The sequence below is a fragment of the Anarhichas minor genome, unplaced genomic scaffold, assembly GCF_050575085.1.
Source record: "Anarhichas minor isolate MPS153535 unplaced genomic scaffold, ASM5057508v1 ptg000010l, whole genome shotgun sequence".
In the NCBI taxonomy this organism is placed as follows: Eukaryota; Metazoa; Chordata; class Actinopteri; order Perciformes; family Anarhichadidae; genus Anarhichas; species Anarhichas minor.
In genome coordinates this window covers 1,609,403-1,625,074 of record NW_027466456.1, presented here as the reverse complement: position 1 = coordinate 1,625,074, position 15,672 = coordinate 1,609,403, and the positions used below count along the sequence as shown (strand labels likewise).

The following is a 15,672-nucleotide window of genomic DNA, read 5'->3' as shown; positions in this document are numbered from 1 at the left end:
GACGCCCTGGGGAGGAGGGCGGGCTGGGTTTCTCCTTGCAGCCAATCACCGAAAGCATTCTTTGATTCTATTTATTCATCGTAACTTCTGAATATCGGGCAGCAGCGGGTCCCACTCTTCATCTTTACAGCGTTCTTCCTCTGTGGTGCCGAAGGTCACAGCACTCACAGGAACCTGCAGCAGCTGCTTCATCTTCCTCTTCCTGTTACCCCCCCCCCCCCCCCCCCCCCCCTCTCTGTGAACCTCTGCACTGGCGTTTCCACCGTTGCCCAACACGTCACCTCTTTTTAAAATAATATTCATTTTTGAGTACATGTGTAAAATGTATACATGTAGGAATGTATATGTATTGGTATGCTGTGTGCCTACGTGTATGTAGATGCATGTATGTGTATATCTGTGTATATGTGCATGTATGCATGTATGTATAGATATGTTAAGATATACTCGCTAATAGCCAAACTATTAGTACTGTTATTATTTTTATCATGTCAGGGACTGTTCTATTGTGTTAAACATGTAAAAAATAGAAAGTTCCAAAAACAACAACACATCACCTCGATTTCAGAACGAGACTTTTGCTTTAGCGAAGCTCTCTCGATTATGTTTTCAGATCTTATAATAATAACATAATAACAACCAGAGCCTGTCGGTGGATAAAAACAAACACTTTTACATGACCATACTGCCGGTGCGGAGTTCCCCGATAAGTTTACACTGCAGCCCCGTTTAGCGGCTCTCTTAATACTGGACCACGTAAGATAATGTTGTTGTTATACACAGTGAGACACAAGAAACATGCAGTTTGAAATATATAAGTATTTTAAACTAGATAAAAAAGTACCTGTGCTCTCATACGCTATAAAAATAAGTTTTTGAAACAACTCGCATCACATGCAAGTCCAAAGTTTTCTCTGTCTTCTGTTGTAAAGTGACCTTGTCGGAGGGTGTTTCTGTGGGTGTGGGTGTGATAATGCGTCCGTCCCGGGCGGATCTTTCGGTGCTAATGTCTCTGGGCCGGTGGGGATCGCTCTGGACGCCTCATGGATGGATGAACACACGTTCACGCACAGACAGCTCGGGTCTCTGCTGTGCAGCTGTCGTCCAGGTCAGAGCAGCGGTTTGGGGGAGATGGAGCTGAGTAAAGAAGAGGAGCGTTGGGATGAGAGGAGGAAAAAGAAAGAGCACCACTATAAGGACTTAAGTCCTACTGTGCTTCGTTCAACTCCTCCTTTCATGATGAACGACTTGAGCTCAAAAACGGACAAAAAACGCACCTCAGCGCTCGTTTATTCTGATTTATTTTGAACAGTACTTCATAATCTCATTCTACACCCGACGTTTCACTCCAGCGACCGCGGCTGTGTGTTTGCAACATGCGCATACGCGTGTACACTCGGTCAAGTGTGAGCTGTCGTTTGCCAAATCAATCGGCCAGAATGAAGCACGAGCAGACGGGGAAACTTGTTGTTTTTCTTGGCACGTGCTGTTTTTTGGGTTTAAAGGAGTCGGTGTGAGTGACTGCTTCATCAGAACAAAGCCTCTGATAGGTAAAGAAATCACAGAAACAACTCACACACACACATTCGGCAGCCGGGTTTAGAAGCAGGATTAATTGGAGAGTAACTGGCGGGTTCCCTCATGTGCTGTTTGAGTGTTCGTTGGGAACCGTCCCAGCTGTAGTTAAGAGCCTCTGGGTGCTTCTTCATCTGAAGCGCAGCGAAAACAAGCTACTCACTTTAACCAGCCGCTGCAAAACAATACAGGCGGGCGTGCTGAATGGAAGCTGTGGCATCGGCTTGTTTGGACTCATTTACATCAGTAGAGGAACCGTTTGAGTGAACAATCAAACAAGCAAATGAGATGGAAACAAATCGATTTCAACAACATTCCAGTTTCATAAAACTTGAGCCTTGTTTTCACAGTTGTGGCCGTCATTTCTATCAGTAATGATGACAAAGTACTAGCTAATTACTGAGATTTTGGAATGTGGCAACATCGCTGAAAAGACATTTAGTTTGGAAAGAAACACGAGCAGTCGATCACATTTTGAAACCGACGTGAAAAGTAGAATTATTATGAACTTGATTCCTCAAACTGTCCGTTGAAAACGAGCCTCACAGTTTACAGACTAAGCGTAGTTGTGCGTGCAGCAGTTTTTCACCAGTATTTCAGGTTTCACCTTTAAATAAAGTTTAGATAAACTGCTAAACCGGGTTCTCCTTATCTCCCAATTAACTTCAGTGGCAATGAAATCATAACTATCTCAAATCTCTTCTCTGTGAACCTTTACACATCCTGCACTGAATTATTATATTCTATAGTTTTTATAGCACTTTTTTTATAGTATCTATTATTCTATTCTATATTTGTGTTCTTCACTTTTGCAGCTTGTGTTTTTATTTCCTGTTTATTGTACGTATCAAACACCAGGGCACATTGTTGGGCAATAAACCTCCTTCCTCATTCTTCCTGTTAGTTCAGAGTCTGGCAGATGTACAGGAGGAAAAAGACTCCAACATGTAATCTGAATGTAAGGTTGGAGTCATGGAGACACAACGAGGAGGCGGGGCTTCTTTCAGAGGAGAGGAGGCTGAAAGGGGAGCGAGTTGAGGAGAGAGTGATGGGGGGGGGCACAAGAGAGGCAGATGGTTACAGTTGCCGGGGGCGATGCTAGGGGCTTCCCTGAGGGGTTTAGACGTACTGTACCTGCAGTCACCTGCCATGTATCACCTGTGGAAGTCAACGTGTGTGTGTGTGTGTGTGTGTGTGTGTGTGTGAGAGAGAGAGAGAGAGAGAGAGAGAGAGAGGAGAGTCAGGGGAGGTTGTGCCTGTCATAACGCTCTAATCCTGAGTGACATTTATCCGATGGAGGCCGCGCTCATTCATCCATCCATCACGTTCTATCCCTCGCTCTGCGCTTTATGTCCCCCCCCCTCCTGCTTGTTGCTTCAGACAGACAGTCAAAGCAGCCCTGCATACCAAGTACTCCGATACACAAACACGCATATACAATGTAAGGTGTTAACAGCTTTACTGAAGCTGCTGGTGTGGCCAGTGAGTGTGTGTGTGTGTGTGTGTGTGCGGAGCAGCCGTGACAGATGAAACGGAAGATTCTTTCATTAGTTGTGTTTGAAGCTCAGGGGGGTCACAGCAATAACAGACATGTATTTACAGCAGACTGAATGCTTCTTGTGCTGACACACACACTCACACACACACACACACACACACACACACACACACACACTCTCTCTCACAGGGAGGCCTTTCATGGAACATGCTTCCTAAAGGTAATAACATAACGCAGTCAGCAGGAGAAGTAACCCTGGACCCTCTGTGTGTGCTGAGTGTAGCAGCAGTAACGGTGATGGATGCAGATGGAGGGAGCCGGTCTTAAATGTCAAACTCAAATGAAAACCGCTGTTCCAGCGAGACAGAAGCAGCTGGACACATCCGGTGTTATTTAGCTCTCACACGTGTACGTACACACATAGTCTGCACCGCCCAGACTATGTGATCCTCATATGAGGACTTCAAAATGATTTTTATTTTCCCCGTGTTGAGTTTTGACCACTAGTAGCACTCTGGAGCAATGTTTTATTTGCATTATGCACGAGGATGTACACACACACACAACCATGCAGGCCGTGTGATACGGGGCCCGATACCAATGTCCCCCCTAAGGCCTAAGGTCTGTGGAATATATCCTGTGTAGTATGAACAGTAGTGGCATGTTTCATGTTGTTTACACGGAGGGAAGCGATGGCGGGGTCATCAGAGCCGCTGAGCGAGTTAATGTGTGTTCTCGCTTATGTGCACATTTCACGGGTCTGTTTCAAATTTAATGAAGGCAATATTTAAATGTCTTCTGCGTCAAACAGAAACAAATCCTCCGGTGGTTTAATCACTTACTCTCATCTCAGCCCAACTGAGACGTGACACACAACACAGAGAGCTGTTCTCTCTTACTCTCTCCGAAATAAGGACAGATGTTCTCCAGCTCCTTTGTCTCTGAAGACTTTTGAGGCAGACAGTCATGATTTACTCTAAGTAGGACTGAGTGAGTGTCTGCTCAATGATTCAGAGGAATGAGCTCATCCACACCACATTTATATGTGTGTGTGTGTGTGTGTGTGTAGGTGTTGTTTTTTTAAATCAATGGAGAACTAAGTGATGTGTTTTTTCCTCTTGTTTGCCTATTTTTCCGTCACATGGGACAAGGATGTTCAGACGGATGAATTTTCACAAACATAATCTCTGGCAGCCTTGGACTTTAAGAACTTGCTCTAACAGAGATTCACAGTGCAGCGCTACTTACGCAAGGGCCAACCCGCCATAATAATCCTGTTATTTCTCTGGTAATGAGGCCTTTTAATAAATGTCCTTAAACGCTGTCCGACCTCCAGAACCCCACGCTAATATGATTTAATTCAGAGGGTGGTAATGAAGCATTTAAAAAATGGGCATGTTTTTATGTGTGTTCATGTGTGGGTCGGCAGACAAAACAGCGTGAGGTGGGAGATCATGGGCGGATTATGAAACGGGGCCCCTGGGCACAGAAATACAAAAGGCCCCACCGCCTCTCCAGAGGAGCAAAACACACAGACTTTATAGTTGTTGTAGTTGATCATTTTGTGTTTTTGATGTTGTTATGCATCTCTCTGTGGTATATGTCTCTTTGTGGTCATTTTGTGTCTGTTCAGTCATGTTTAGTGTCACTTTGTGGTTGTTTTGTGTCTCTTTGTAGTTGTTTTGACCCTTTTCATTGTAGTTTGTGAGTGTCATTGTGGTCACTTTTGAAATAGACTCGACCCGAGTCCGAGGGAGTAATAACCGAGCCCGACGGACATTATGTTTTTTTAAAATCCGAAACCGTTTAATCTCAGAGCTCTGAGTTTGTGTTACAGAGGTGCGTTTGTAAATAGTCACTCTGAGGGCCACAGTGCACTCTGGTCAAGTAGACCAAACCCGACCCAAACATCATTTGAATCCACACTCTAGTTGATGTGTCTCTTCTATATGAGCTATATGACACGATGCTTTACCTGTGGTTAAAGGACTCATTTCTACTCTACTGCAATGCTGTGGGAACTCTGTGTGAATGAAGGAGAGTGTGAAAGAACCAAAAGAGGAGGAGTGGGACCTCTCCATCACTCCCACTATGACCTTCCAAGAGTCACGCTGTTATAGAGTACAGAACTAATGCCTCGATATATTATCTGAATATGCTGCATTATCATTACGCCTCTCCCTCTCACTATCGCTCTTGCAGTCTGTTACTCACATCGTACACACTCAGAAACACAAAGCAGACACACACACACACACACAGATGCAGGAGTGTTTCCCCTATACGACACTTGATGATGAAATATTTGCGCACTGCAGGTCAGAGATAGAGAAACGGAAATGGGAGAAAGATGGAGAGAGCGCGACACAAAGAGAAAGTCTCTCTCCCTCTGCTCTGCATTGTGTGTGAAGAGCAGCGCTGTAGTCACTTCAGCAGATAACACACAGACTCTTCCTGGACAAGAGCAAGGTCAACACACGCACGCCATGGTGACACGAATGCTTGCGCACAATGCCGACAATCTCGGACACAATAGAGGGCGAGAAGGGAGGGAGGGGGGGAGGGAGCGGGGAGATAAGAGCAAAATGTCACACCGTTATCCTGCAGGAGAAATAGCCAGAGAGGAGAGCGGTCGCAGTTTAAACTCTAATCCCGCTGAATTTCCATTAATTGATGCGTCTTTGTGTATTGACCGGTGCCATACACTCAGGAACATGTTGCTAGCATCCGTAGCTTTGACCTGCACTGTGGTTGTTGTTGTTGTTGTTTTGTAAGATTACTGCTGAAGTCTTGTGGTCTACTTGATTGATGATCCCGCGGTAATAGCTCTGGTCTGAGGTAGACGGAGGTCCTTGACTGGAAGATGTACCGTGGACTGATGAGTGTGTGTGTGTGTGTTTGTGTGTGTCAGCAGGGCAGGATCGCAGCGAGGCGGCTCTCATCAGGCGTTTTAAGGGCGATGGCGTCCGCTACAAGGCCAAGCTCATCGGCCTGGACGAGGTCACCGCCGCCCGTGGAGACAGACTCTGCCAGGACTCGATGATGAAGCTCAAGGTAAGAAGAGTCTCTCTCTCCCTCCGTCTACTTTCTCTCTGTTGATGCCGTCTTAAATAAAAAATGTACTCGCTTGCTTCTTTAATTCACTTGCTTTAAGCTCGCAGCTAACATGCATCTTAGAAACGGCATGACGTGATCGCCTACAGCCGCATTCAATTCCAAAAACCTGTCCATAAATAGTTGTTCAACATCATGCATATTCTAAAGTTTAAAGTATTTAAATATGCATGATTTGTACATCACTGCACAACTTTGTGTCGGTGCATGCATGTATATTTTTTATGCAAGCTGCCAGAGGAGAAAGGTGAAGGGAAATGAGGACGCTTTAATTTATAGGCACGATGATGATGATGAGCGCGGGAGGAAGTGAGGAAGTGAGGAGGTTAGCCATATGGATGAGAAGGGAATCGGGGTGAATGTCTCATTTACAAGGACAGGGACAATTAGAGGGAGAGGTAGACAGATGGGGCAGTTAGCAGAGGAGAGAAGGCATGTATGAGGGCAATCATTTGGATGATAGGTGAGAGGGAATAAAGATGAGGAGAAATAAGCCATTTATTTATTCTTTTATAACTAAAGTCCTAAAAAAAATCAAGCTGATTCAGAGAAATATTCTGCTACGCTACAAATGGTCAGAAAACTTTAGGCAGGACTTTGCTTCTTTCTCCACAAATGTCAGAAATAGCGGCTCATTCATTATTGTCTTTTCACACGCGGGATCCACGAGCAGCAGGAGAGGTTTGAATTGAGGAAAATTACATTTACGTTTTTGTTCATGCCGAGTGAAAACTCTCTCCAGTCGGGGCGCGGAGAGGACAGACGGCTCATTGATCAAACAGCTTCCCTCCTCCTCATCTATTCAGACAGGAAATCCATCAACTATTTTTCTCTGATCTCCCCACCTCCTCCTTTCATACTGCTCCTCCCTCTCCTCGCCCGACTCTCAATTCTCCTTTTGTTTTGTCACTTATGCAAATAGAGAAGGTAAACCACACCCTGAGACACACTTCTGGAGTTATGAATCAGTTACGTTGCATGTTGCAAGATAAGTATTTGCTGTACCTGCCTTGTCTGCTTTTCCAGTTTTTATTGATTTCCTACATTTCCCACAATGCCTCTCAACAGCCTAAGATATGACATTAAGGTTTTGCATTAAGCTGAACAGAGCAAACTTAATACTGGACATGCGATATTTGGGTATCGGTTTGTATGAAGTACTTCTCCATAGTCAGTGTATTACTACAGTAGATGGCGGTCGGCAGTTTGGAGTATCAGCACTGGAGAACTGAAGCATTTATCTCGGCTCTCTTTAACGCTACCAGACTCCTTTAATAAAAACAGTAATTTGACCTCGTAGGACACAGAGTGTCTGGTCTACTGCTGCCTCGATCGGTTAGTGTGTTTGTGTTACTGTGTGACTTTGGTGTTTCAAAGGGTTAGTTTGGATTCACCAAAGGCACACAGTAACACAAACACAGTAACAGATGGAGGCAGCAGGAGAGCAGCAGCTCCTGTGTCCTGAGAGGTAGAATCAGTGTTTGAGTGAATGGAGTCTGGTGTGTTTGTAGAGATCATAGATAACAGCTTGAGTTCCCCTCAGAAAGGTCTGTCTGACAGCAAGGTGAAGAGGTGAAGACATTCTGAATATAGCTTCACTTCAACTGAGAGACATTCTGTTAGAGTCTAACATACGTCCACAGCAGAACATCACTTTGCTCCCGTGCTGGTTCTCCTGTCTGTTTCTATGAACTCATCTACTGTAGTAGAACCCTGACTGTGGAGGAGAACCTCATACAAACTGGATTTAAGGATCGTTTATTGTCATTATGCACCACAGGGTTGCACAATGAAATGCAGTTGTGGCCCATTTACTGCACAAGAAAAACAAACAAGACAAGAACAGTAGTGCATTCCTGTGGTGCATTTTTGGACCTTGGATCAGGAGGAATGCAAGCAAAACAATTCTCTGGGCAATATGGCCGACATCAGGGAAACACTGTCCATCCACTTTGACTGTGTTTGAGCACCAAGCGTCATCAATGTAAACGGAGTCCGATCCCCTGGATGAGTGTATTCTGTCCGCTGCCATGAGTACTCTGATAGTATTTAATAATCCGTGACCACGAACTGACAAGTCAAAGAAACACACAAGAAAAAGGTCTTAATGAGAGAGAAGAGACTCCCGTTCCCTCGCGATGCTGCTTCTGTTTGTTTCATGTCTGTGTGTCTCTCTGTTCTCAGGGTATCGCTGCAGCAGCGCGCTCCAAAGGAGACCACAAGCTGAAGGTGTTCCTGACCGTTTCCTTTGGAGGCATCAAGATCTATGATGAGAAGTCAGGGGTAAGCTCAGAAGCAAATACGTGTGTGTGTGTGTGTGTGTGTGTGTGTGTGTGTGTGTGTGTGTGTGTGTGTGTGTGTGTGTGTGTGTGTGTGTGTGTGTGTGTTTTCTTCTGTTAATGAGGCAGCTCCATGACGGGGGGAGGGGGCCCTGGGGAAATCAGAAGGCCCTAATTGAAACCCTGAGAACAAGGCCTCTGTAGATGAGAGAACATGGCTGTCCCATTGTCTGCCTCTCTGAAACACTGGTTCTAGATTACGCTCCAGGATTATACGTTTTCCTGTTTACATGGCTGCTTTTCTGGTTGACCTGCTGGATCTGTTCACCTTCTTCTTGTCTTTTTATTTATATTTTTTTCTTACTGTCTGTCGAGATCATAGGATCACCAAAGGGGTCGTTGTTGCACATGTTGCGTTTTTTGTCGGTGGTTGCAATAAGAATTCAGGTTGTATAGAAGTCTATGAGAAAATGACTCTACTTCTCTCTTGATTTATTCCCTCAGTAAACATTGTAAACATGAGTTTATGGTCTCAATCTCTAGTTCCAAGTCTTCTTCAATTGACACTGACCCTAAATGACCTAAATACCCCTAAAAAAAGCAGCATATTTTGTTTTTGTTTCGCTGATTTGTAGACATATTGACGTCTCGTAGACTTCAGGACTTCAGGTTGTGGATAGAGGAGACTTCAGGTTGTGGATAGAGGAGACTTCAGGTTGTGGATAGAGGAGACTTCAGGACTTCAGGTTGTGGATAGAGGAGACTTCAGGTTGTGGATAGAGGAGACTTCAGGACTTCAGGTTGTAGATAGAGGAGACTTCAGGTTGTGGATAGAGGAGACTTCAGGACTTCAGGTTGTAGATAGAGAAGACTTCAGGACTTCAGGTTGTAGAGAGGAGACTTCAGGTTGTGGATAGAGGAGACTTCAGGTTGTAGATAGAGGAGACTTCAGGACTTCAGGTTGTGGATAGAGGAGACTTCAGGTTGTGGATAGAGGAGACTTCAGGACTTCAGGTTGTAGATAGAGGAGACTTCAGGACTTCAGGTTGTAGATAGAGGAGACTTCAGGACTTCAGGTTGTAGATAGAGGAGACTTCAGGTTGTAGATAGAGGAGACTTCAGGACTTCAGGTTGTAGATAGAGGAGACTTCAGGACTTCAGGTTGTAGATAGAGGAGACTTCAGGACTTCAGGTTGTAGATAGAGGAGACTTCAGGACTTCAGGTTGTGGATAGAGGAGACTTCAGGTTGTAGATAGAGGAGACTTCAGGACTTCAGGTTGTAGATAGAGGAGACTTGAGGTTGTAGATAGAGGAGACTTGAGGTTGTAGATAGAGGAGACTTCAGGTTGTAGATAGAGGAGACTTCAGGACTTCAGGTTGTAGATAGAGGAGACTTGAGGTTGTAGATAGAGGAGACTTCAGGTTGTGGATAGAGGAGACTTCAGGTTGTAGATAGAGGAGACTTCAGGACTTCAGGTTGTAGATAGAGGAGACTTCAGGACTTCAGGTTGTAGATAGAGGAGACGTTATGGACGGATAAACAGTGACTCCAGCTGTTAAAGACTAGCAGAGCGAGTTTGCATGCAGCTCAAGGTAAAGTGGCCGTTAGAGCGCAAAGTGATTTCTTTCTCAAGGATCCTCTGACAGAAATTGTTCAGGTTCGATTCCCCAACTGACCACACCTGTCACAGTGTCCTTGAGCAACAAACAGAACGCCTACATTTCCCAGGATGCTCAGCACCGGGATTGGAGGACAGCCTCAATAAAAAGGGCCATTTTGCCGTTAAATTGTGTTAATATTAGAACATGTCCATTAAATCCCAGGAAAACATGACGCAGCGTGAGGATGAGGATGAGGTCGTGGGTTTGAGATACAGACGCAGGATTTGGGGATTTAGCCAAAAGGTGAGGGGACTAGAGCTCCACGATAAATAGATTTTATATCAATTAATTCAAATTCATGCTTTAGGAAGATGTTTAATAACGAAAGTCAATTTTAACTTCAACTCGGGTGATCACGGTACAGATTTGCCACCGCTCAAGTTCCCTTCAGACACAGGTAAAATATCAACACGGCAAGCAATAAAAATCGACTTTATCAACCGTAAGACGGCAGCAACATCTGCTCTTGAGCGTGTGTTGTGTAAATCCGCAGTGTGAGCCGTCTGTGTCTCTGTGCTCTGCCTGTGGATCTGGTTGTTAATGCAGTCTGGTCTCCACACACAATATGATGCTTTAGCATCTGAGATTTACACCTCGACAGGAGCTGCATGTCACTTACGTGTGTGTGTGTGTGTGTGTGTGTGTGTGTGTGTGTGTGTGTGTGCCCAGCAGTAGTTCAAAAGTGCAGGGTACTAGACAGACAGGACACGGTAGCCAGTGGCCTCCCACATGGCAACCATATTGCATGATCCCTCAGCAGTCCAATCCCTCTTCTTTATAGCCCTCATTTCTCTTCGTCTCATTCCCCTTCCTGATGCTCCAAAACCCCTCTGCACTGAAAGATAGAGAGAGAGAGAGAGGTAGAGAGTGAAGAGGAGAAGAAACAAGAGAAAGACAAGGTGAGAGGACACGAGGAATTGAAAAAGACAGATAGTAGGGAGGATGGGAGGGAGGAGGATAAGACAGAAAGGGAGTTCGAGGAGTAGGTAGAGAATCAGGGAGCATATGTCAAAGTAATGCTCTCTGCAGGGAGACTTTGTCCTCTGTCTCCGCACATTAATATTAACCGTGCAGATATGCTATCCTTACAATCAGTCCTTCAACCACTTCTAATGGCAAGGGGAAGGAGGGAGAGAGGGGGGAGAGAGGGAGAGACTCTGCTGAGGTTCAGGGATCTTGACAGACTCGTTCCCCTCCCGGGCATCAGTCAGCCGGATGGGCGGATGGATGTACGGACGAGCGAATGAATGGATGGATGGCCTCTCTTTCTCTCTCGGAGGAGGGAAGGTCGTGCAGGATGGAGGGAGCTGGTGCTTGAGATGGAGGAGAAGAAGAGGAGAGACATTAATCTAGCAGAGGGAAGACCGGCATGTCTCTCTCTCTCATAGAGACACCACGTTTTAAAGTCTCGTCAGGGTCGCTGCACCGCGTCAGGTGAAGAACTCACGAGCCCGCCGACCTGCTGCTCTCTCACAGAATGAAATCATAAATTAGTCCACTTCAGCCGGCAGAGAGGACTCTGGGAAGAAGGACACAAGTAGAAAAAGAAACTAGCCCGGAGCAAAGTATTCATACGGATGGTAGACAGAGATGCAGTTACTTTGGGTCCCGTCAGATATATTGAAGCTTTATGTCGACTAACAAAGACCATCACACTTACAGTGTTAATATGAAGGAGGGACCAGAGGATGTTAAGGGGGTTTGAGGTAGGAGGGTCAAGCTCGAGGGGAGGAACCGTGGGTTGAATAGAAATGAACGGGTGTAGACTGGGAGGCGTCATGGTGGGTGGTGAAACAATTCCGATCCGTCTCCTACACCCTCTTCGCGTCAACTTTCCACTTTGTTTGTGTGTTTGCCTGCAGGGTCCGCCGTATTAGGTCCCGTCCCAGATTAATAAACGGGGACTGGTAGAGGGTTATTAAACCTTCATCAACGCTGACGTCACTGATAACGCCGTCTTGTGTGGAACATGGAACACGCTGCGTACAAACTAGCGTAAACTGCTCAAACTAAAATAGACATTTAATACAAGTCTCATGGATGTTAACAGCTTACATTGTATATGATCAAATATTCCCTGGGTTGTGTATTTACACAAGCAGCTCATAAACATTTAGTTAAAAATCAAGAACATATTTATATATAAAAATATTATATAATATATATATAAAAAGAAGCGAGGCAGTTTAATTTTTCTCCGTAGGCTCGGGGTTGCAGCTTCTGAAAGGTGCTGCTAGGCTTCAAAGAGGAGAAGGCCTCACATCATGTCAAACCATGTGGACACAACACATGCGCAGTAACATCTGCTCTGCACTGAACATGGGAATGATTCGTTTTACTGTGGCGTCAGCAGAGGAGGTGTCAATAGTACTCGTTTATGGGTGAGAATTACAATTTAGCATTTATTGAAAAGATCTTTAATAAAATACTGTGAACAAATGTTTCCTATTTGGAAACGCTATGGACCAAGGCTGCCTCCTCTTAGTGGATTTTTATGTTTTCTTCATGATGAATGACTTCTTTCCAAGAAACGTGTGAGCACATCTGGTGAACACAAGATCTAAAGTGATGCTGTTTTGTGATTCCTCGTGGAGAGACTCAGTTTTACTGATCTGTCAATTAAATCAACTAATTGACACCAACACAAAATCACATGAGTGTTAGTTGACGAAGAATTTCATTGTTCAAGGACAATCATCCTTGTGTTACCTTCCAACATCACAGCTCCAGTTACGCTGCGCATGTGTCCTACCCCACAGCTCGGTCAAAGACCGCGTCCCAGCCTTCATTTAACAGCCTTGGGGGTGAGAGCAAGTTCTCAAGGAAGCAGAGAGGAAGACAAGGAAACAGGAAATGGTTGAGTAGGGGACTTTTGTTTGTGTCCGCAGTCCTTTTAGTCACTTTCCCAGCCAACTCCGTGTCAAACTGTTGATTATTTATAGGCACAATGTAGTTTATGTGCATGTGTATTTGTTTCAGTGACTGACAGCTAACTGCTAATCTACTTCCTGTCCTGGCTGGATGCTGGACAGCCTCTGCAGGTCCTCTCATGATGGTCTCCCCTCCAGGAGGGAGAGAGAGAGAGACGGTATCCTGCTGCTTCTCCTCCTCCCTCCCCACTCCCAGTGTAACAGGGAATATCTTGGTTCAGTGGCCAGTTACTGCTGAAGGGCATGCTGCCCAAAGTCCCTCAGAGACACCGACACAGAGAGAGAGAGAGAGAGAGAGAGAGAGAGAGAGAGAGAGAGAGACACTAATCGTTCTTATCAGCATCGCCGGAGAGAAAAGAAGACACAGTCAGTATCGGTGTTTTTTTCATACACCCACCTGTTTTTGCAAACAATCCACTTCCCCAGAGAATACATCTGTTTCAGCAACTTTGAGCGGCGTCTGATAGTCGATGCCGCCAGACATGTGGGCTCCAGCAAGCGGCCCACCCTCCTGGGATTTAATCTCACCGCTCGGTCCAAACTCTACCACGAAAGCATCAAGAGGGTTTGTTTGCAACGAAAACAGCAGTCGTCTCATTGGAGATCGAAGGAGAATAATGACATTTGTTGTGCCAATAACAACTCGGCACGACTGGTGTTTACAATATAAAGTTTGAGTTCCAGTTGATTTAGTAGAACACATTGTTCCTCTTATCACTAACACTAGACAGGAGCGTTGCTTGAGTGCTGCTGTGGAAGTCCAGGAGTCCCAATATTTTCCCGTTCTATCAAATTGATTTAAAATTATATTTTTGTTATGTGTTAGTCTGCAGAAATCTCATTGTGGCTGGGCATGAAATCAGTTGTTCCTAGTCCGTCCGAGACCAAACACCGGCTACTAAATCGGTTCTGAAACACAAATGTTGACCAGAAATGGCCATTGCACACTAAACCTCCCCGAGTGCACTAGCGTTTAATCATGCAGGCCTTATGCATCATCATCATCGGAGAGGAAGACGAACATTAGCAGCACGGCCTGGCACGGCGGCCGCACACACAGCTGACAGACGCACAGCATCATTAATCAGGCGTCTGGATGGAGCCACACCAACATGTCCAGTCACGTTCAAAATGACACTTATGACATAGACTGGCACGGCGGCCACATAAACCACACACACACACACACACACACACACACACACACACACACACACATACAGATGGCAGATGCAGCAACATCAGCATAAAATCCATTTGTAGCCTGCACCCAATAAACAATAATATTGGAATAAGTCACTACAGTCCAAAATGTTAAAGTATCTTACTTTAGATGATTACAGCAGGAGGCGGCGAGGTTTAGTGTTAAACTTGATTTTATTTTCGTCTCTTTCTTTTTGTCGTATGATGCCCTGATGACAGTTTGTTATCCGACTGACTTGTTATTGGTCGGGTGTCGATGGACAACCTATGTGTCGTTATTAGTTGCCAACTGCTGAGGAGAAACTGGCGCAGGTGTAGGTCTTGGTTGAGAAAGATGGATGACCTGAATTCTCTCTACACCGTCTTTGTGTGATAAACTCAAGCAAACTGCTGTGTTTCGCCATATTTCTTTTTAAATCTTAAATTCCATTAAAAGCAGCTAGAAGAGTTGGTCCTCTTCTGTTCCTATGACCGTGTTATCTGCTGACTTTCAGCCGAATACATCCGTGTGCTCGTAGTAACTTGTGTAAATGGTTGGCTCAGATGATAAAGACGGGGAAGTATTTATTTAAAATTAATAAAGGAAAATTCAAGGCTTTCTGGTCGTGTTTGCAACAACTGCAACCGTGACGCATTCGTCTGAGAGTCACCAAGTGACACGGTCACTTGGTGAAGCGAACCACCGGCTGTACACTAAGTGAAAGAGGAGATGCGGCTCGCAATCTGGCATTTACACAATGCCCTGCCACTGAAACAAATCTGACCTATCCGGTAGCCTGAACATTCTTTTCATTCTGTTGGTGGTGGTCTGATAGTTAGCTCAGCTTCATGACCTCCATTCACAGCATGATTCCGCCTTCTGATTGGGTGCAGCTACACGGCTGGTGTGCACATAACGTGTGGAAGAAGTAAAGAAAAAAACAACAAAAGGCAAAAGCCCAGTTTGCCATATTGGTATTAACTTTTAAGTACATTGGCTGCCAGTAAGGAAATAAAAGTGCAACGTTCAGTTTCATCATTGGTGTTACAGGGATATCATGTAGAGTACACTGGAACATTACTTTTCAGAGGAATTAATGCTGCTTTTTCAATCATAAAAATATTGAATATTGTTTTAAGTAGTCAAGTAGAGGTCTGGGTAAACTACTGCTAGTACAACAGGTCCCTTTCAAGATCCATGTGGAACATTTTCACCTGACAAACCAGGTACTGACTGTAAGTACATGTAAATTGTTTCTGCTCTCTAAGATGTACTCGCCACCAAGACGGAGCGCAGCAATTGAATTTATGCAGCCGTCTCATTCTCTGCTCTCTTTGAATCAGAGTCCCTCTTTGTCACCTCACCACCCACCCCGAGATAATTCAATAACCTCTGCAAATGAGCTCTGTGTGTGTGTGTGTGTGTGTGTG

The 15,672-nt window shown here is 45.0% G+C and overlaps 1 protein-coding gene across 1 annotated transcript in view; it reads left to right on the top strand.

The window, feature by feature from the left end:
* dab1a (DAB adaptor protein 1a) overlaps positions 1 to 15,672 on the top strand; it is a 48,872-nt gene that overhangs the window by 12,430 nt on the left and 20,770 nt on the right. Inside the window, exons 2-3 of the mRNA XM_076088535.1 lie at positions 5,988 to 6,127; positions 8,372 to 8,470. Coding sequence (XP_075944650.1) covers positions 5,988 to 6,127; positions 8,372 to 8,470 — 239 coding nt within the window. The remainder of the gene's footprint in view (positions 1 to 5,987; positions 6,128 to 8,371; positions 8,471 to 15,672) is intronic.